This window comes from Haemaphysalis longicornis, unplaced genomic scaffold, assembly GCF_048455015.1.
Source record: "Haemaphysalis longicornis isolate Haplotype H1 unplaced genomic scaffold, Haemaphysalis longicornis Haplotype H1 scaffold_12, whole genome shotgun sequence".
NCBI lineage: Eukaryota > Metazoa > Arthropoda > Arachnida > Ixodida > Ixodidae > Haemaphysalis > Haemaphysalis longicornis.
Window position 1 is genome coordinate 83,980,896 of NW_027526225.1, and position 15,372 is coordinate 83,996,267.

At 47.4% G+C, this 15,372-nt stretch overlaps 1 protein-coding gene across 1 annotated transcript in view; it reads right to left on the bottom strand.

Moving 5' to 3' along the window:
• Positions 1–449: 449 nt before the first annotated feature.
• The window catches only part of LOC144162906 (neuromedin-U receptor 1-like), a 282,304-nt gene continuing 267,381 nt past the window's right edge, over positions 450–15,372 (bottom strand). The window contains exons 2-3 of the mRNA XM_077693626.1: positions 14,084–14,253; positions 450–7,198 (exon numbers count right to left, since the gene is read on the bottom strand). Of these exons, the coding sequence (XP_077549752.1) occupies positions 6,851–7,198; positions 14,084–14,253 (518 nt within the window). The 3' untranslated portion in view covers positions 450–6,850. The remainder of the gene's footprint in view (positions 7,199–14,083; positions 14,254–15,372) is intronic.

The following is a 15,372-nucleotide window of genomic DNA, read 5'->3' on the forward strand; positions in this document are numbered from 1 at the left end:
AAATGTGGCCGCACGTGTCTTTCCGCCTCCGTAAGAAAACTGCCGCCGCAGTTCGCACCCGCCAACTCGTTCTCAGCAGCTTTCACGCCCTAGCCCCAGAACGGCAGTGGTGTGTGCAGCTGAACCTCGTTATAACGAACACTGATATAGCCAATTATCGGCTATAGCGAACACAATACAAACTTTGGTTGGTCACGCTTTATTTCAATGACACCTATTCTTTTATAACGAAACTGAAACCGTGATAGCCGCGCGCGATATCGTATATAACGAAGACATATTTGACCAGGAGTGTTGGAAGCTACTTAAAAAAAAAAAAAACCACCTTGAAAATTGGCGCGGAAAGACGTTGACTAAGAAGAGAAATACACAAGACAGGCGTCGTCCTGTGTATTTCTCTTCTTAGTCAGTGTCCTTCCGCGCCAATTTTCAACATGAATCAACACCAACTCGCCCAACTTGCCATCCTGTTAAAAAACCCACGTCGTCCGAAACTGCAGAAGTATATAGACCCTTTCGTTCGTAGATACTGTGGAAAACTTCATCCTGCTCAGTGCTCAGTAGGCACAAGACGAAGGTAACATCTTTCATCAAATAAATAAGGACGCAGGCCTGTTTCGTCAAAGGAACTTTGTTCTGTTGTAGTATCACGTATTCATGTTCCGGGCCATTGGGGTTGCAATGCAATAAGGAGAAAGGTAAGGGCTGCCTTGTTTATAATGAATTCGAAGCCTAAAAAATGCATTTTTGTATCAAGTACTTTTGTGCGAGCCAGATTTTCGATTTACTAGAGCCAATTTTTACCAATATTGTTACAACGAATCTCGGATATAACGAACTAACTTGCTGTCTCGGTACTACTTCGCTGTAACGAGGTTCGACTGTACTTGCTTTATAGTAGATGGAAAATTACTTCTCACAGGCATTTCGGCACGTATTACAGGAAGAAACAACAATGAATGACATCTACCATTTACTCACAAACCCCCATAGGGAAGATATCAACCAAATTTTCTAACCGGCCCAATGACCTCCTAGTCTTACGCCCAATTCCCATGGCTGTATTCAAGCGTTCTCTGCTCAAAAATCATTTGCGCTGTACTTTAACTAACTTTATATAATTAGACATTATACAACCATCGCACCGAGAACGCCCGTCGTGACTGCCGCTCATTGTCAATACGTTACCAAAATGTGAAGTGAATGTAATTAAAGCAGAATTACTAGGTGCACTGAACACAGCTTGGTCTTCTCTGTAACTATTTATAAATGTCTTAACCGGCACGTGGATTATAGATTGATGTTTGTGGTTTATCCTGCCTCCAACAAGGCCTTGCGCCAAAGGATTACCGGGTCGGGGAAACGAGGGGGTTGGTGCTGCCTTCGGCTGCTTAGATGATCAAAATTGAATGACACAGTATGCCAGACATGCACATGTAATGTAGTACAAATTAAGCAAACTCCTTTTCGCAGTGTAAAGGAGCGCGTGAAACCGCGATGCCCGCTCTGTTGCGATATATGCCCGAGAACAACTTCGGCCGTATATGTTGAAATATTCCACGCTCCCAGGGCCTCAACATTCAGAACACCTCGTAAAAGGTAGTTGGGTCGCCGCTCTGCGGGTAACCCCTAAAGTGCAAAAAATGCAGCAATTAATTCAGCAGAGGGAAGCCATGGGTAGACGATGTTTCGTCATAATTTTACCAGATGCATTTATTAAATACAACCGCCCAAGCTATTTCAAGACGTGGTGGGGGTGAAGAATTACGTTGTAACAATTTAAACTTGCATTTTTCTATCAGGCAAAGCATAAAAAAAGGCGAAGCATAACAAATTATCGATACTTTTTTATGAAACTTAAAGAAAAACGCTACCCGTGCCCATTTAATGACATTAAGACGACCCTTTATCCCGTATGTCGTCCATGTATGACATACTATCATGCCTCGCGGCCGACCTTTGTGTTCTCAGCCACATTTGAAACGTTCCAGCGTCCCTAGTGCAAAGACATGGTTCTCAGCTACGCCCGCCACGCGATCCTGAAGATTCACGTGGGCAGGTTCCTGCGTAGCCTTTGAACCATCATCCCAGAAGAACGTTTCATTTCAAAGACACTGGAACCGGCTTGTTGGCGCTCTTTGACCTTAGTAGGCCTTGCGCCAAAAAAAAAAAAAATCATCATCATCTTCATCCTCATCGGAACCGGCTTGTACTGTGGGTGCTCGACATTTTTTCTAAGGCTAACCACTCGCCTCGTGTTTCAAGAAGTTCTCACGAGTTTCACCGGGAAGACGCTCTAGCCCCTACAGACTATAAACACTCGACGAAAACCGCACATCATACATTTACTAAGTCACCCAACGAAGTGGCAAGGACGAAGAGGAATTGGATTTATTGGAGTATTGAGTATTCAAATTCAGTTGAAAAGACGCCCCTCTTCCCACATTGAGTGAGGTTTTCAGAATGTTACCATTTTTTTAGTCCCACCTGTAGTCGCATCAATGTTAATTTTGGTATCATGCATGTATGTGACTGTGTCGGTCGCCAGACTCTGCCTAATTTTGGTATCATGCATGTATCTGACTATGTCGGTCGCCGTACTCTGCCATGAACAACAAGCAAAATGCAGCGTCTAGAAAGCCTGGCCGAAAAATGGTAGAAGTGGCCAGCGAGATGGACTCAAATTTTAGTCTAGAAAGACAACTGTCGACAGTTCCCTCCACAGTTCTAATCGCGACTGCTTGAATATGTTCCACGCTGGATCTAGAAAGAAAAGAATACGCACCTTCTCAAAGAGGAGCACGATCCGTTCGGTTCCAAAAGGTTTCAGCATAAACTTGATGAAGCGCAAGTGCCTCAGCTGCACCTAACGATTGAAGCCACATCTTACGCCGGCATGGAGATGTTCTCTTGCGAACTTTGTGCGCATTGCCAATGTGTGACCCGTGCACTCGTTTAAAGAAAAGGCTTGTGGGTCTAACATGCTACACATGGGGGGAAAGTAATCCTTTTTTCACCAAAATCTCCCTTTAGCTGCTTCTTTCTGCGAAACGCCTAAAGCTCATCCGCACGACAAACGCGATAAACACGTAATGCTGACAAACGTAATGTTGACCGTATAAAGCTGCTCGTTACTTGCAGGATACGCCACGGTACTCCGAAGGACAATGAAAGGGAATGAAGGTCGAGCACGTTGATCAAATTAAAACCTCGGCGCGTCTCGTTTTCTTCCCTCAGGCAATGTTTTTATACTTCGGTGCGTTTGTTTTTTCCCTCAAAGAATGTTTTTTTTCTTTGACGAGTCTTGTTTTCTTCCCTCAAGCAATGTTTTTATACTTTGGCGCGTCTCGTTTTCTTCCCTCAGGAGATGTTTTTATACTTCGGTGCGTCTGTTTTTTCCCTCAAACAATGTTTTTTTCTTTGGCGCGTCTCGTTTTCTTCCCTTAAGCAATGTTTTTATACCAAGAAGTGCCACGCTCAGCTCAGAAGCTTTCCAGTAAGAGAAAAAAGAGACTTCTTATGTTGAGCTTAGAAAAACATACAAACGGTTCGCGACAAGTCGCGGAGCCAGTCAGCTGCGAGGGCAAAAACTCATAGAAATCCCACAGTATTCGAGCACTGTGGCCGTGCAAAGTGAACGGGGAAATAGTTCCGTGGTGAGGATAAAAAAGAAATGTATTTTGAAAAGCCCATAGGGTATGTAGCCGGGCTTGAAAAGTAGTTGGCTGTACTGAGCGAAATACAACGTAACTATTACGGGACGCTTTTGAAGACAATTGTCTTTTCTGGGCTACTTAAACGCAAAAATTCTTGTCTGCCCGTCCGTCCGTCCGTCCGTCCATAGGTCTGACCCTCCATTCAGCCACCCGGCCAAAAGTTGAGAATTCTGGAATAAGTTTATAGAGGAAAAACCTTCCCAAGCTACTAAATCTCTTAGTACACCTTATACTTGTCAACATCGTTGAGGTAAAGGAAAACATTGAGCATTAGGCGTACTTGAGGCAATCAATACACAACTGACACTACCAGCGTTCTTTTAATTAAAAATAGACGTGGGATTGACTTTAGCGATAAAAATTAAAAAGAACCGAACGCGTTGAAACAATGTTTTCACCGATAAACACAAAAAGGGCTCGAGGCTCGAGCGTGAGCCTAACAGCAACAAGATGTCCCAACCGGTGGCGTGCGAGCCCTGCGAACGCGGGAAAATTGGATTGAATTGAGCGAACCTCTATCGCGTTTTTCATGGTAGGAGCGAAACGGGAGTGGAAGAACCTGGGAGGTGGAGGAGGGGCAAAGGAGAGACAGTTTCGTGGCAGGGGCGGCAGAAGACTTATGCCTTAAGTCTTCTTATGCCTTAGACTTAGACTTAGAAGACTTTAGACTTAGAAGAGTTATTATGCCTTAAGTCTCCTGATGCCTTACTTAGATTTAGAATTAGAAGATTTAGACTTAGAAGACATTTCTTAACTCTACTTATGTCTTAGACTTAAATTTAGAGTTAGAAGACTTAGACTTAGAAGACCTATGCCTTAAGTCCTCGTATGCCTTAAACTTAGAATACTTAGACTTAAACTTAGAAGACTTACACTTAGACTTAGAAGACTTATGCCTTAAGTCTTCTTATGCGTTAGACTTAGACTAGACTTGGAAGACTTATGCCTTAACACTTAAGCAGATACGGGGTATTTTTCTCTCCCCCCTCGCTTCACTTCCTGTTTGCGGAACGGAGCGTACGAACACAGGCTAGATCTGACACCATAACCTGCAGCCCCCTCGCTCTCCTAGTTCCGTTCACGTCTGCCTAGTTCTTGGTCTGCTTACTTCTGTTCACATCTCTTTCCATTTTTGAGAAGTATTGTTACCGTTCATGTCATATTTTATTACGCTCAAACATTGGAATGAGGAGCGGCCAAGCAAGCCGCATACTTCATTGGGTCTTGAACTATGTTGGATTCGTTGCAAATCGTCGCCACCACTTCAGTAACGGAGTTATAATCTATTGGTCTAAATACTTGCATTGAGCGTAATGCGAAGCACAAATCGAAAGTTCAAGCTCTTCCAGGGAAGCAAAGCAAAGAAAGAAGAAAACAAAACAGTGCACCTAACAGCCTCCAACACGCGATTTAGGTTAGTAAAAGGAAATATCATGACTTCAGAAGCTGACCTCTGATATCGATATGCGCAACCTTCAGCAATAAACGGACCTGACTCTCCTTAGCATGACTTGGCCTGTGCATCCGAGTGACGGCCTGTTCATGTAGCGTCGAGTCAAACGGTTTTACCGCGGCCATGTGACTGTAGAGTGCCGCTTTTTACAGATGCGAAAGCATTGCGTCCCAAAACCCGGCACCGCCTTCGTTCGCAGGTGAACGCTGGAAAAATGACCGATGGCGAAAAGAGTTAGAAAAGCTGGAGTCGGCGTCATAGAATTCCCCGTAAACAAAACAAATGAATGGCATTGAAAAGGGAATTTCGCACATTCCGTCTGACTGGGAATACAGACCGGGTGCGAGACAAGAGCGCTACCACGGCGTTATGGCTGGCTGAAAGTGTGCCTAGACAGTTCATGGGAAGGACACACGCGAAGACACGAGAGCAGAACAGGTGACCCCGACATAACAACGAGTGGGTTATAACAACAGGTGACCCCAGTTGTGGAGAACTCCGACTGCTGCGCGGCGTGTGGTTGTTCGGGTGCGTCAGTCATATCTGTGTGGTCTTCACTTCAAATAAATCAGAATAGGCCAACTCGTGCTGCGTCACCCTTTCGAAGCGCTGCTCGTCCGCACCTGCAGTGGTTTTTTGCCTACGCAAGAAGCCCGGGCCCTCCCAGGTGCGGAAGAGAGTTAGGACGGGGCAGATGGCGCATTTCGCTGGTAAGAAAACCACCGCAAGGGCAGGACAGTGTCTCGTTTGCTTGCGCTCTGAATATCGGCGTTGTTTTTGTTTCAGTCACCCTCATTGTTCAATTCGGAAAAAATGTGACCCCAGGAGCGCCCGCAGTGCTTGGCCCGAACGAGAGAGAGGGCCTTAAAGCGAGGGGCAAATAACTTAACATTTGCTGACCCTTCAGGGCCTCCTCAGCACTTAACTTGAGATAAGCTCTCGGTGCCTGCCCAGCAGCAATTTTTCCACAAGATGCCTTCAGGCTTCACTGTGGAATTAAGTTGCGCAAACCTACGCGAAAGGCTGCCCAAGGTTACTTGCACGGAGGCCAGTTTTAGTAGTCATATCACTCACAGCTTTTGTGACGTTTTGGGAGCTGTCAAGAGAGCACATTGCCCGCGCATTAAAATGGCACTCCCGGGCCGGCAACTCTGGCTCAACTCTGTAGTAGAGTCAGCTATAGTACAGTCAGTGTGATGCTTTTGCTGCGCACTGACTCCTGGTTAGGGTAAGGAGGGACCCTGAAGTGCAGGATGACTTCTCGGAGGGGGTGGCACGCACTTGGTGGCGCTACTTTCACACTTTAAAAGTACCCGCCCCCAGATTCGCGATAGGTTAAGTCCCGGTTTGTAGGCCAGCATTGAAATGTGTCCGCGTTCCCGGGCGCCTTCACACGCAATCACCTACCGCTGCGCGCACCAGTTTGCTACTTTGGGCACGAAGGGTACGGAGCAAGCGACACAGCACACCCCGCGCCATGCCTTGTCTCCCGAAATCTCCTACACAGCGCGGTCTCAAACTCCGCACATCACACACACGACGCTCTTCTCTCGGCTGGCGAGCTCCGCGAGAACGGCGAAGCAAGCACAGCACAGGGCCGACACAGCGCCTGGTTTCTCGAGTCGTTCTGTGGCCGCCTTGCCGAGGGGGCGAGTCCGCGACACACACACGCACGGAGGGATCAGAGCTGGGCGGCGGCAACCTGAGGCGGCGAGTCCGCGGGCACGGTGGCGACGGCGGCGGTGCCGCCGTTCCTGAGGTCCGTCCAGGATGAGGACAGCTTGCGGCCCACCGCCACGCTTCCGTTGGGCGCCATGCTCGCAGGGGGCGGCGTGGGCGAGCCGGCGGCCAGGTTTTGCGTGCTCAGGCTGCGTCGCCGGTGGGCCCTGGCCGACGAGTGGACCGAGGCGGCCGAGTTGTGGTTGTAGAAGCTGGCGAACGTCAGCTCGGACTTGCTCAGCCGCGCCCCCTCCGGGCAGCAGCAGCCGAACGTGTCCACGAACGCCTGCCGGAACTTGAGCGACATCACCTGCGCCGCAGGGTGAGACAGAGAGCCTGCATGAACAACCACTGCACAGAAGTAACAAAGAGTAACAAAGAAGTAACGGAGAGTAACAAAGTAACAAAAAACAAAGTAACAAATAGCAACCAGTAACGAAGAAGTAACAAAGCTGGGCCAGTTTGCGAGGGTGCATGGTGAAACAGAGCGGCGCAAAAAACAACGACAACCAGGACGAACAAATTCAACGGGACATCGCGCTCCGACCTGTTGTATTTGTTCGTCCTGGTTGTCGTTGTTTTTCGCGCTCCGTTTCATCATCCACTGCACTGGTGCCACGCTGGTGGTCGCACGACGTATCTGTGCTTTTCGCAGACGCATACGACGGCAATTTGCAGGCGCAAAATAAAAGAGCTAGACGCAGGCCTCACATCGTAATCTTGAAGTAAAAACAAATAGCAAACAGAATAAAAGGATAAACCGACTCAAAACGGGATGTAGCGGGTGTATTGTTTCCAAATGGGCACTGGCTGGATTTAAAGATTGAAAGAGAAGGTTGTCGGTGTTAGAGGAACACTGAAGTGAGTTTGTCGAAATCATATTTGTGGCTGCGTTGTCTAGCGCATGTAATGCATCTTATGACTCTTTGAGGGAACAATATAGCCTTCTGCTCAAGTGAAAAGACCGCTCGCGGCCACCGTACCGGCAAAGTCCATTCGCACCGAAGTTGGCGATGCGAAAGCGGGTATCCACTGCTCCTAAAACTGCTCCTCTACAAGGCACTAGTTCGGTACAAATTGGAGTACGCCTCATCAGTGTGGGATCCACAAACTGCCTCACTAATCCAAAACCTCGAAGGTGTACAGAATCGCGCGGCAGGTTTCATTTTATCCAATTACGCCCGAACAGCTAACTATTCGACGCCGCCCTTCACGATTGTGCCTTTTTCACAAAATGTTTTACAACAATGAAATTCTAAGAGTCCCTTTTCAAGCCCCCAGCATACATTTCTTCTCGCCTTGACCACCATTTAAAGTAGGTGTGCCAAGTAGGAACACCAACCTTCATTTTGGTTCATTCGTCCCGAAAACCAGTGTTGACTGGAACAGCCTTCCTGCCGCCATCGTTTCTACACGTGAACTGGAGGGATTCAAGTCTGTTCGCGAATCATCTGTATTGATCCCTTCAATGTTTGTTAAGTACTTTTTTTTTACTTACCCCACTTCTCTCTGTAACGCCTGAACGGCCCTGAGAGTAAAATAAATGAATGAATGAATGAATGAATGAATGAATGAATGAATGAATGAATGAATGAATGAATGAATGAATGAATGAAGGAAACCTTCGACCGTACGGCGCTGCATGGCCCATCGGATGGAACGGCAGCACTGCTGACGCGGGTCGTGCCCGCCTGATAAGGTAAGATCCAGTCATAAGTATGCTACCAGTAAAAAGTAAAGACTTACAGTTACAGTTACCTAAGCCAAAGAGGTAACTCTGTTAAAGTTACAGTTATTGCGAAACAGTAACGTTGTTCCTTTTTTGTTACTGTACAAAACTAAGTAATGAATTACAAACCAAACGATCGAGTTTATTAAATGAAATTGTACGAAGGCATGCGGGTAGTCAAAATTGCACGTAGTAAAACCCTAGACGAAGGACACCTGGCCCACTCAAGCCCAGCACAAACAACCGTTGTGTACGCCTCATTTTGTTGCATCAACTTTTTTGTTGATGTACCCTTGGTGTCATTATGGGCTCCCCATTCTCCGTGGGCCCATCTGTGGTGGTCTTCCTTAGAAGGGTAGGCCAGCTCCCTCCTCGGCGGAGTAGACGTCTTATTGCCAGTTTCTTTTTTTTTCTTGTTTCGCTTGACGCAATACGAAGGAACAGTTTAAGAAAGCATCTCCGTCTTCTGCAGTAAAGATAATAATTTAGCTACCTCCTCTCCTAAACTGCGAGGGGAGCCGTGTTGTGGAAATGTGAAATGTGGAGATGGTATGGGAAAAAGAAAGTCGGAAAAAGTGGAAAGCGTGAACGCTACATCGGTCTTTAAGGAGTGTTGCTGTTGGATAATTTTTTTTATAAAAAAGGAACTAAGTATATATATATATATATATATATATATATATATATATATATATATATATATATATATATATATATATATATATATATATATATATATATATATATATATATATATATATAGTAGAACAGAGACGTACGGGACGAGGGATTCCGTAAGGACACATATCAAAGTTGCAGTCCTCATTGCCAGTGCTGTTTGGCATTTTAACAGTGTTTTATAGTGCCGAATGAGCTATGATTGCCTTTTTTTTTATGCAGGAATAAATAATTGAAAATTCAAGTCGAGAAAAAATGCGCCGTTTTTTTCCGGAAGCGGGAATCGAACCCACAACCTCCGCATAACGCGTGCGGTGCTCTACCATTGAGCTAGTTCCGCGGCGACTTCTCTCTCGACTATAGCGCGGGGTTTTGTATTTACGACTGCTCAGAGCCCGGTCAACTAGCGCCGCCCCTCGACCACCGCGGGAAGACGTAGAACGTCTTTTTCCAGCGGCCGCACGTAAGACGTGGTAGGAAGTCGGGGATAGCCACAGGCATTTCAGACTGCTGAAGCCAGAACCCTCGTAATGCATTTTGTAGAACAGAGACGTACGGGACGAGGGATTCCGTAAGGACACATATCAAAGTTGCAGTCCTCATTGCCAGTGCTGTTTGGCATTTTAACAGTGTTTTATAGTGCCGAATGAGCTATGATTGCCTTTTTTTTTATGCAGGAATAAATAATTGAAAATTCAAGTCGAGAAAAAATGCGCCGTTTTTTTCCGGAAGCGGGAATCGAACCCACAACCTCCGCATAACGCGTGCGGTGCTCTACCATTGAGCTAGTTCCGCGGCGACTTCTCTCTCGACTATAGCGCGGGGTTTTGTATTTACGACTGCTCAGAGCCCGGTCAACTAGCGCCGCCCCTCGACCACCGCGGGAAGACGTAGAACGTCTTTTTCCAGCGGCCGCACGTAAGACGTGGTAGGAAGTCGGGGATAGCCACAGGCATTTCAGACTGCTGAAGCCAGAACCCTCGTAATGCATTTTGTAGAACAGAGACGTACGGGACGAGGGATTCCGTAAGGACACATATCAAAGTTGCAGTCCTCATTGCCAATGCTGTTTGGCATTTTAACAGTGTTTTATAGTGCCGAATGAGCTATGATTGCCTTTTTTTTTTTATGCAGGAATAAATAATTGAAAATTCAAGTCGAGAAAAAATGCGCCGTTTTTTTCCGGAAGCGGGAATCGAACCCACAACCTCCGCATAACGCGTGCGGTGCTCTACCATTGAGCTAGTTCCGCGGCGACTTCTCTCTCGACTATAGCGCGGGGTTTTGTATTTACGACTGCTCAGAGCCCGGTCAACTAGCGCCGCCCCTCGACCACCGCGGGAAGACGTAGAACGTCTTTTTCCAGCGGCCGCACGTAAGACGTGGTAGGAAGTCGGGGATAGCCACAGGCATTTCAGACTGCTGAAGCCAGAACCCTCGTAATGCATTTTGTAGAACAGAGACGTACGGGACGAGGGATTCCGTAAGGACACATATCAAAGTTGCAGTCCTCATTGCCAGTGCTGTTTGGCATTTTAACAGTGTTTTATAGTGCCGAATGAGCTATGATTGCCTTTTTTTTTATGCAGGAATAAATAATTGAAAATTCAAGTCGAGAAAAAATGCGCCGTTTTTTTCCGGAAGCGGGAATCGAACCCACAACCTCCGCATAACGCGTGCGGTGCTCTACCATGGAGCTAGTTCCGCGGCGACTTCTCTCTCGACTATAGCGCGGGGTTTTGTATTTACGACTGCTCAGAGCCCGGTCAACTAGCGCCGCCCCTCGACCACCGCGGGAAGACGTAGAACGTCTTTTTCCAGCGGCCGCACGTAAGACGTGGTAGGAAGTCGGGGATAGCCACAGGCATTTCAGACTGCTGAAGCCAGAACCCTCGTAATGCATTTTGTAGAACAGAGACGTACGGGACGAGGGATTCCGTAAGGACACATATCAAAGTTGCAGTCCTCATTGCCAGTGCTGTTTGGCATTTTAACAGTGTTTTATAGTGCCGAATGAGCTATGATTGCCTTTTTTTTTTATGCAGGAATAAATAATTGAAAATTCAAGTCGAGAAAAAATGCGCCGTTTTTTTCCGGAAGCGGGAATCGAACCCACAACCTCCGCATAACGCGTGCGGTGCTCTACCATGGAGCTAGTTCCGCGGCGACTTCTCTCTAGACTATAGCGCGGGGTTTTGTATTTACGACTGCTCAGAGCCCGGTCAACTAGCGCCGCCCCTCGACCACCGCGGGAAGACGTAGAACGTCTTTTTCCAGCGGCCGCACGTAAGACGTGGTAGGAAGTCGGGGATAGCCACAGGCATTTCAGACTGCTGAAGCCAGAACCCTCGTAATGCATTTTGTAGAACAGAGACGTACGGGACGAGGGATTCCGTAAGGACACATATCAAAGTTGCAGTCCTCATTGCCAGTGCTGTTTGGCATTTTAACAGTGTTTTATAGTGCCGAATGAGCTATGATTGCCTTTTTTTTTTATGCAGGAATAAATAATTGAAAATTCAAGTCGAGAAAAAATGCGCCGTTTTTTTCCGGAAGCGGGAATCGAACCCACAACCTCCGCATAACGCGTGCGGTGCTCTACCATTGAGCTAGTTCCGCGGCGACTTCTCTCTCGACTATAGCGCGGGGTTTTGTATTTACGACTGCTCAGAGCCCGGTCAACTAGCGCCGCCCCTCGACCACCGCGGGAAGACGTAGAACGTCTTTTTCCAGCGGCCGCACGTAAGACGTGGTAGGAAGTCGGGGATAGCCACAGGCATTTCAGACTGCTGAAGCCAGAACCCTCGTAATGCATTTTGTAGAACAGAGACGTACGGGACGAGGGATTCCGTAAGGACACATATCAAAGTTGCAGTCCTCATTGCCAGTGCTGTTTGGCATTTTAACAGTGTTTTATAGTGCCGAATGAGCTATGATTGCCTTTTTTTTATGCAGGAATAAATAATTGAAAATTCAAGTCGAGAAAAAATGCGCCGTTTTTTTCCGGAAGCGGGAATCGAACCCACAACCTCCGCATAACGCGTGCGGTGCTCTACCATTGAGCTAGTTCCGCGGCGACTTCTCTCTCGACTATAGCGCGGGGTTTTGTATTTACGACTGCTCAGAGCCCGGTCAACTAGCGCCGTACGTCTCTGTTCTACAAAATGCATTACGAGGGTTCTGGCTTCAGCAGTCTGAAATGCCTGTGGCTATCCCCGACTTCCTGCCACGTCTTACGTGCGGCCGCTGGAAAAAGACGTTCTACGTCTTCCCGCGGTGGTCGAGGGGCGGCGCTAGTTGACCGGGCTCTGAGCAGTCGTAAATACAAAACCCCGCGCTATAGTCGAGATAGAAGTCGCCGCGGAACTAGCTCAATGGTAGAGCACCGCACGCGTTATGCGGAGGTTGTGGGTTCGATTCCCGCTTCCGGAAAAAAACGGCGCATTTTTTCTCGACTTGAATTTTCAATTATTTATTCCTGCATAAAAAAAAGGCAATCATAGCTCATTCGGCACTATAAAACACTGTTAAAATGCCAAACAGCACTGGCAATGAGGACTGCAACTTTGATATGTGTCCTTACGGAATCCCTCGTCCCGTACGTCTCTGTTCTACAAAATGCATTACGAGGGTTCTGGCTTCAGCAGTCTGAAATGCCTGTGGCTATCCCCGACTTCCTACCACGTCTTACGTGCGGCCGCTGGAAAAAGACGTTCTACGTCTTCCCGCGGTGGTCGAGGGGCGGCGCTAGTTGACCGGGCTCTGAGCAGTCGTAAATACAAAACCCCGCGCTATAGTCGAGAGAGAAGTCGCCGCGGAACTAGCTCCATGGTAGAGCACCGCACGCGTTATGCGGAGGTTGTGGGTTCGATTCCCGCTTCCGGAAAAAAACGGCGCATTTTTTCTCGACTTGAATTTTCAATTATTTATTCCTGCATAAAAAAAAGGCAATCATAGCTCATTCGGCACTATAAAACACTGTTAAAATGCCAAACAGCACTGGCAATGAGGACTGCAACTTTGATATGTGTCCTTACGGAATCCCTCGTCCCGTACGTCTCTGTTCTACAAAATGCATTACGAGGGTTCTGGCTTCAGCAGTCTGAAATGCCTGTGGCTATCCCCGACTTCCTACCACGTCTTACGTGCGGCCGCTGGAAAAAGACGTTCTACGTCTTCCCGCGGTGGTCGAGGGGCGGCGCTAGTTGACCGGGCTCTGAGCAGTCGTAAATACAAAACCCCGCGCTATAGTCGAGAGAGAAGTCGCCGCGGAACTAGCTCAATGGTAGAGCACCGCACGCGTTATGCGGAGGTTGTGGGTTCGATTCCCGCTTCCGGAAAAAAACGGCGCATTTTTTCTCGACTTGAATTTTCAATTATTTATTCCTGCATAAAAAAAAAAGGCAATCATAGCTCATTCGGCACTATAAAACACTGTTAAAATGCCAAACAGCATTGGCAATGAGGACTGCAACTTTGATATATATATATATATATATATATATATATATATATATATATATATATATATATATATATATATATATAGCACTATACTCAAGGCAAGTCACCGTGCCGAATCCGACGTTTTGTCGAAAGAACTTTTTTTTTCATTTAAAACTAATGTTTTCAATATGAGCTGTTATAGGTTGACATTTGTGGTTTCTGGTTGCGAGAGACTGCCGGGCGTTGTCCAATTTGTTTCCGGTTTGGGTTGCGCTACATTTTTAACATGTTGTTAAGTGGGCGGATGCCGCGCGTGTCGCGCATGCGCAGTGGGCGGCCCACCTGGTATAGGATGGGGTTGACGGTGGCGCTGAGGTAGTAGGTGACGCCCGAGATGTACGTGAGCACGGTGAACAGCAGCACCATGGCGGCCGTCTGGTCGGCATACGTGGCGATCAGCCGCTGCGCGTGGAACGGCGTCCAGCAGATGAAGAACGACACCACCACGGCCACTGCACACAGCACGCGCCGCACCGAACATGAGGGAGGGAGCACCGAGGGAAGGGAAAAAGAATTGTGAGACTGGACGTCTCCGAGGCTTTCGATAATGTAAAACACGCAGCAATACTCGAGAACCTTTGTGCGCTAAACGTAGGTGTGAAGACGTATAACTAAGCAAGGGATTTTCTCTCGAATCGGACTGCAACCATCAGCTTGGGAGGACAGTCACTCGAAAATATCAAGTTAAAAAATAGAGGGACACCGCAAGGGTCCGTCCTCTCTCGGATCCTGTTTATTGTAGCGATGATCCGGCTTCCATGGCTGATGGTCGAAATTACAAACCTGCAAAGCGTATAGAGAATCTTCACGTAACCTAATGATGACGTCATTAGGTTACGTGATGACGTAACTGCGATGACGTCATAGCTACGTGAGGCTTGGTTTCGCCTACCGGGCTGAGCGAAGGTCATGCCGGGCAGCGCGCGCTAAAGGAGTTTTTTTTTCTTGGTATTTTTTTTGCGAAAGCCAACATACCAAGCTGAAGCTTAAGCAGCTCCGCTGTTAAAACAAAGCAAAGGACTGCTTTTCTTCTTCTGCATTTTGCATTTTGACGTGAGTACACGCGAGCATGGCAGTTACAAGTGGGCCTGATGCGAAGTACTCGTCACTGTGTGCGTCACGCCGACGCACGCGGAGTTTTGAACACGAAAGTGTTTTATTCCGGGATTCACGAATATTTCACTTACGTCATATCCGTCACGGAAGTGACACTAGTACAATGAAGCAAGCGGCCTGTAAAGGGTGCACCCCTGCATACAGGGTCTCCTTGCGGGGAAGCAACCTTCAGTACTAAAGAGTACGTTATACTTAGGGTTGTTCGTTTTCGGGTTTTATATTTTAACACGAAAGTGTTTTATGCCGGGATACCCCAAGATTTCACTGACATAATATCCGTCACGGAAACGACGCCAGTAAACCTTTTCCGAAGCGACTCGCCAGCAGGACGTCGCTCGCCAAGCACACTCGCAAGACAGCCGCCGATCCGTAAATCATGCTCAGCTGCAGATTTCGCTGCACATTTCACTTTCGTGTTTTACCGATTCCTATGACAGAGTAATCAACCACAGTTT